Source organism: Gambusia affinis, linkage group LG01 (genome assembly GCF_019740435.1).
Source record: "Gambusia affinis linkage group LG01, SWU_Gaff_1.0, whole genome shotgun sequence".
Lineage (NCBI taxonomy): Eukaryota > Metazoa > Chordata > Actinopteri > Cyprinodontiformes > Poeciliidae > Gambusia > Gambusia affinis.
In genome coordinates this window covers 29,968,547-29,975,508 of record NC_057868.1, presented here as the reverse complement: position 1 = coordinate 29,975,508, position 6,962 = coordinate 29,968,547, and the positions used below count along the sequence as shown (strand labels likewise).

Genomic DNA, 6,962 nt, shown 5'->3' with positions numbered 1-6,962 from the left:
GAACCAGAACCACACCTGCAAGTTTATTGAAAGGAAACCTTTCAAACTTATGTTGTATAAATTGTAGTTTCTCATTATCTCTGCCCTTTTAGGGAATTGTTGATATTTTTTTTTTCTATATTGACAGATAATTCTTCTTCTCATTGAAACCTACGTCCTGGTAAACCATTTGACAGTTTCAACATAGTGGGGGTTTTGAAGGCGGAAGAAACTCTTTAAAAAACATGGTCTGTCTGGCATTTGTGACATATTTAAGAATTGAGGCATATAAATGTGTTTAGTGTTCTTTTCATATTCCATCTGCCTTACAGTGCAATAGAGATAGTGAATGACTATCACAGCATAATGCTGCCACCAGCATGCTTGGCAGTAGGCTTTGTGTGAAGTTTTAAAGCCCCACTTTCTCTCAAAGACATGCCTGGAAATATACAGAGCTAAGAAAAACTTTCTTCAGATTTTACATGTTTATTCTGTTTTCTTTATCAGTCACTCTGAAGTGGTTCGAATGATAAACTAAATGTAGAAATCCGAGAGATATAACTTGTGTAAATGCAAGGAAGAAAACTTCCTTTCTCAATAAATACTTTCATTTCAGTGGAGAAAAGCCATCCAATTCAACCTGACTATGTGGAAAAAATAAGCAATCCAAGAAAAAGAAGCAGAGGAAATAGATCAATAAAAGCCCAAACTGATATTTATCTATTTATATAACTTTTCACCACAACTGCATGAAGACATGAAATAAATAATAAGTTAGTAGAGCTAACCTCACCGCAACTAAATGTCTGATAAAGAACTGTTTACTCTGAGCACAAAGAAGCATTTATAGCTAATTGTTCAAAAAAAGGGTTAATGCCTTTGGTTTTTCATGGGATTATGTGGCCTGAAGCAATTTTTCTAAACTCAACTGATGCCATCCATACTCTGGTCATTGTTAAGTTGTGTTAACTGGAGCTTTATTTTCAGAATCACTCAGCATTATTTGATCTTGTTGATTTGTAGAAACTGAAAGGAAAATACGCAGGCCAATTTCTTCTCACATGTGATCGTTTATAGGGTGCCAGAATTTGATTCATACATTTCCTGAGTGAGAGAAAGAAGAAAGAAAAACCCTCAGGAAATGTATACATCCTGTTCAAAATACAGTTCATAATAAACATTTATTTTTATTAACAAAGCACGCCAAAATTGTAGCGCATCCTTAGTGAAATTATTTCACCGTTCACAGTAGGCTATAGATAGTGCCACTCTTCATTTGTGACAGCTATCAGATTAATCACTCTCAGTCACTGAAACTGATCATCTAAACCTCACTTTTATCAGTCTGCTAAGTGCCACCATTTAAATGTTATACAGACAATAAAGTTTATAAATTAAATTTCTATTTTGGAGAATTTTTCCAGTAATCGTCATTTGTGTTGTTTGATGGAACTGAATCAAATGCTATTAGTAGCTAATAATCTAATGCTACTATTAGCATTAGATTACATGAAAAATACATGCAAAAATGCATGTATTTTGCAATACATGCATTTAGGCTTTTAGACTAAGTTCTAAATTAAAGCAGCTTGTAACAGACTGCTTGTCTTGGCGTTTCAATATTGGATTCAGATGTAGGAGTCTGAAAGCATTTCTCCTATGATCATTCATCATGAGCAGTTGTATGAGCAGCATGCTTATATTTGTTTCTCAGCTGCATGTTGTCAAAGCTAGATGCTGTGAGACAAAGACTTAGAAAACCTGAAATCATCCTGTCTTCTGAGGAGGAAAAAAACATGAATTAATAAACTGACGTTCTTATAAAAATAAAGCTCTAAAGATGACAATTAGCCTAAATGCTATCAATGCAGGTAGATTCACAGCTTGTAGAACAGTTGTGCGAGGCAGAGCGCCAGTGAGTCCTATAACCTCCTAATAGCAGTCACGGTCATTTCTCCAGGCCCAGGGCTGAGCCCAGCATCGCCCTGACTTTGCAGATCCCCAGAGAAGCTCGCTGACTCAGCCAGGAGCAAGTGGGGGGTGAATGGACATCTTTCCAGTAGTCCAGCATCTCCTTGGGTGTGATTTGGTGGACGGACACCATAGCTTGATAGCAACAGCGTCCGTATGGCACAGATGGCCCCCCGCCGAAGAGAGAGCAATGTGAGGGCCGCACTCCAGCAGCATAGGCGCAGAGGCCGATAAACACATCCTCGGGGGGTAAAGGAGAGGACAGAGGCGATGCTGATGCTGCAAGGGCAACTTTGAGCAATGCAGAGCGAGAAAAGACGTAGGCTGTGCCACTGCAATAGTCAGGGAACACAGACAAAGGGTAGGCCCCTGAGGGGAGGTAGTGCTTGCTGTCTGGGTCGCGGTTTGGGGCCACATGGAGATGGACTCTACCCAGGTATAAGTCCCCTTGCTCGTAAGGGTTCCGGCTTTTGTTTAGGAAATGCAGAAGAACGCTGGGATTGAAGAAGACGTCATCATCCACTTTGGCCAGGAAGTGAGCTTGAGGGCAGAACCTGCGGGCCCAGCCCAGCATGGCCAGGGTCTTCAGGGTAAGGTTGGAATAGGAGTCCAAGAATCTGCCCTGAATCAGGTCCCCTTTCTCCCTGGCTTCTTCTATCAGCAGCTTTCCCAGGCCGGGGTCAGAGGCCACGCCCACCATGAATAGGGTCATGACCCGCAGGCCCCGTACTTCTATCTGTCCTCCCCAGGTGTCTCTGATGGCCTGACGAGCCCTCTGATTGGCAGGTGCTGAGGTCACTATGGTGATGAGGTAAGGCTTGGCGCGCTGGCACACAAGCGGGCTGGGCATGAGCAGGTACTCCTCGGGTCTGGAGGGGGGTAGGCTCTGGGGCGAGACGATGGCGACATGCGGCTCCACCGCCCTGCTCATGCCCATCGAGGTGACCCACGTCTCAATGATGTCCAGGAAGAGCAGCGCGAGCACCGCGGCGCACGCCAGGATCCCGCACAGGGACGGAAAGATCCCCGTCCTGTTTCCGCGCTTTCCTAACCTGGGCTTGCAACATCCCCTTCCGACCATGATCACCATCATCATCTCCTTCTCTGCTGCTGCTAGTGTTGCAAGGAACAACAAAAGAAATATTCCTGTCTTCTCGTTGCTTTCCCCCCCTCCACTCCTATCCTTGCTTCACGTCAAGACGCATCCCTTTGGGTCCGCTGCACTCTCCTCCACCTTTCTCTGCGGCAGCTCGGGCAGCTTTTCGTTTCTGTTGCAGCCTTCTGTCTGAGTTGGAGGAGGGATGTGCAGTTACGCAAATGGAGCGGTCGATCTGGCAGCGGCTCGCAGCAGGTTTTACTGGGGTTTTTTTTTTTTTTTTTTTAATTGCTGTGAAGAGGTCAGGCAACGCGGCCGATGGCAAACCTGTACTCTGGTCCTCTGATTAAGAGGTCTTGTGCGAAATTCTGTTCCCCTGTGAAAATCTGTTCCCCCTGTGTCGGGAGCGCGCATCGCAGGCAGAGAGGCGGATCTGAACATTTTCACGGCGCTTCTGATCGATTTCTCGGTAAAACAACTCATATAATCATGTTAAGGTTGTAACATTCAGTTTAATCGGCAGCTGTTGTTTACAAAATTGTAAAGTTATTAAATAAACGAGGTCTTTTTACGCTGTTTTGTGTTATTTTAAACGCCAAGAGAATCGCTCTTTCTTCAACTTTTGTCACTTCAGCATGACAGAAATAAAAGTCAGTCACCAAACACAATTTTTCAACACGTAGTATGTATTTATAGTTTTTCATTGCTGATATAAGAGGATGGTAGCTGGCTGATAGCAAGGCACAAAAATTAAGATTTCCTGAAAAGATGAGAGTGTAGACTTTCTGGTAAATCTTGTTCTAATGTAAAATATGACAGATTACTGGATTGAGGAAATTTCTAGTATACTACATGCTACCACACATAACAATTTTTGAGAATTTGGAAACAGTTGCTCATTATTCCCCAAAGTTATGGGAGGAGGAGAGGAGAGAATGGATATTTCAGCTGCCTGAAATAATCCGTTCCCCCTCCATAAAATGGGAAAAAAATTACTTACAAGAAAATCTTTTACTGTGCTTATTCCTTTCATCATCAACAACAAATCCTGTGAATTTGGTAATATTTACTCTTTATTTGACAAAGTTATGAGGGGGGAACCAAATATTTTAGCTGTTTTCGCCACCTGAAATAATCCGTCCCCCCTCCATAAAATGGGAACAAATTGACTTACCAGAAAATCTTTTACTGTGCTTATTCCTCTCATCATCAACAACAAATCATGTAAGTTTGGTGCCATTTGCTCTTTATTTGACAAAGTTATGAGGGGGGAGCCAAATATTTTAGCCACCTGAAATAATCCGTTCCCCCTCTGTAACAATATGGGAACAAATTAATTTTCAAGAAAGAGTTTAACTGTGCTTTGGAAAAATTTACTCTTCATTTCTCAACGATAAGGGGCCTTGGGATTTAAACTATCTTTCCATAGCTGCCTTATATCAAAGTCTTGTAAGTATAAATATCAAACAGTTTTCAAAATGTAATTCATTAACCATTTTACAACATACATTAGCCAACACACCACAGCAAACTCAAGAAAATAAGGCAAACATGCAAAGCAGTGATAAGTTTTTTCAGTTTTTGGGCTTGCCACACATGCCTGATGGAAGCACCTCAGGAACAAGTCACACTGAATCTAGGAAAGAAACCAAAAATATAATGCTTTTTTTTTTAGGAAAAACATGTCTTTACTATTACAATATACAATCAATCACTTTAGATTTCCTTATATTCCAACTGCTGGAGGATCATATAGCTTGTTTACACAAGATAAAATTATATAAAACTTGTCCTCTTCATTTAGCTTACCAACACTAAGTCTTCGAATAATTCTAAAAAAATTTCCTACCCAGCTCATATCTGAGTCACTTTCCATCTCTCCACAGAAGTTGCACAAGTCTTTTAGGTCATCTGTTCACAACAAAAGTATAAAAACATGCACACACCCACACACACGATTATACATCATGTCCGTATATATGTGGGTGTGTATGAAACTGTTACACAGGATGTGTTAGGCACCAACAATGTTTTAGCAAAACATATACAGAACAGGCCGAAAGTTGGGACACACCTTCTAATTGAATTCAATTAGACAAACAATTTGTCTAATTGAACATACATACATGTATGCATGTATGTATGTTGTGCTTTGTGCCTTGCTATCAGCCAGCTACCATCCTCTTATATCAGCAATGAAAAACTATAAATACGTGTTGAAAAATTGTGTTTGGTGACTGACTTTTATTTCTGTCATGCTGAAGTGACAAAAGTTGAAGAAAGACCGATTCTCTTGGCGTTTAAAATAACACAAAACAGCGTAAAAAGACCTCATTTATTTAATTACTTTACAATTTTGTAAACAACAGCTGCCGATTAAACTGAATGTTACAACCTTAACATGATTATATGAGTTGTTTTACCGAGAAATCGATCAGAAGCGCCGTGAAAATGTTCAGATCCGCCTCTCTGGCTGCGATGCGCGCTCCCGACACAGGGGGAGCAGATTTTCACAGGGGAACAGAATTTCGCACAAGAACTGCTTCAGAAATCCACAAATTGATGGGACGTCCGATATCCTGCTGAGGCGCACCAACCCAGTTTTTGATATATTTTTTAAAATATCCATCCGATGATGTACTGAAGGTTCTGTAAACGTCCATCCGACATTTACTGAATATCCGCAGCGAACGTTTGCTGGTCGTTTTCGGAATCCAGTAAAGACAATACTTAGAATTAAGCGGATCAAACAGTGACGATTAGATTAAATAAAAAAATTATGCCGATATTACTCATAAAGAGTTATGTGCTCTGGTAAAGCTCTCGAGTACGCCTATTGTCATCCTTACACCTGAACTTTGTGCGACACCTACTGGCTATTTTTGAGTATGATAAATAGAGATTGACAGTTTTTCTTGTTTCAAAACATCTTTCAAGGTCAACTCCTTGGCTACACGTCCATTCCAATAAATTATTAAAATTGATTTTTTTAAAAAGTCGTTAAGGATCCATTGCACACAGTGTGATACATCCCATGTAGTTATTTCTATTAATTAGTGACAGCCAAACAGTTAAAAATTAAACTAACCTTTGTGTGGTGTTTATATTTTGGGCACTCAGCCATTGAAGGTTTGTTGGACCCAATGCATTGTATTGTTTGAAATTCGACTCAAACAAAACTGTGTACATTATGACAAAAAAAAGATGTACACTTAAATTGCATTGGTAAAATCTGCATATATGGTTGATTTCTAACTATGGAAGAAAAACATTTTATGAAAAAAAAGTACTCAATCATGTTTGCTGTATGACACAAACATCTAAATTTAAATTTTTATTCAATAAGTAAGCATTTATGTTTATCTTTAAATCTGCCTGTAAGGCTTTATAACTTACTTCTATTTTCTTTTTGACTTTCATTATACACATAAAGAACACATGTTGAATGCTAATGTAACCATATCACCCAAAAAATGGATTGATGTCACCTGGGACACATGTGACACATAAAACAAATAAATACAGACTTTATACCTAACCTATACATTTTCCTAAACTTTAAGTCAAGTCCTAAATCTTAAACATTATAATGACAATCAGAAAATGTCCTCACTTTCCACAAATGATCTCCCGTTATTTGTTGTTGTTATAGGGGTTCCCTACAAGAACATACAGGAACACACACAGTCACATCCTGGACAGATGTGTGCAGGATATGGGCTGCCTCTGTTGCATTTCTTATTTTAAGCCAGTTAGATGATGGTCAGCAGTGTTTCACTGGAGCTTTGGAGAAATGGGACTGAATTGGTGCTCAGTGGTCCAAACAACACTTTGTCTGTAGCAAGAGTGGAGAGGTTCAGAATCCATGCTGGTTGAGCTCTATGAAGTTTCCAGTCTGTTAATTTGAGGAGCCATG

General features: G+C 40.0%; 1 protein-coding gene across 2 annotated transcripts; it reads right to left on the bottom strand.

Moving 5' to 3' along the window:
- Positions 1–1,029: 1,029 nt before the first annotated feature.
- b3galt4 (UDP-Gal:betaGlcNAc beta 1,3-galactosyltransferase, polypeptide 4) lies at positions 1,030–5,223 on the bottom strand. Of its 2 annotated transcripts, XM_044123507.1 has the most exons (2): positions 4,896–5,223; positions 1,030–4,682 (listed from the first exon to the last, which is right to left on the bottom strand). In XM_044123507.1, exon 2 carries the CDS (start codon positions 3,044–3,046, stop codon positions 1,928–1,930), a length of 1,119 nt encoding a protein of 372 aa, XP_043979442.1. In that variant the 5' UTR covers positions 3,047–4,682; positions 4,896–5,223; the 3' UTR covers positions 1,030–1,927. The 2 variants fall into 2 exon arrangements, with proteins under 2 accessions (XP_043979442.1, XP_043979440.1); XM_044123505.1 differs by having other exon boundaries at positions 1,030–5,223.
- Between the last annotated feature and the right edge of the window lie 1,739 nt (positions 5,224–6,962).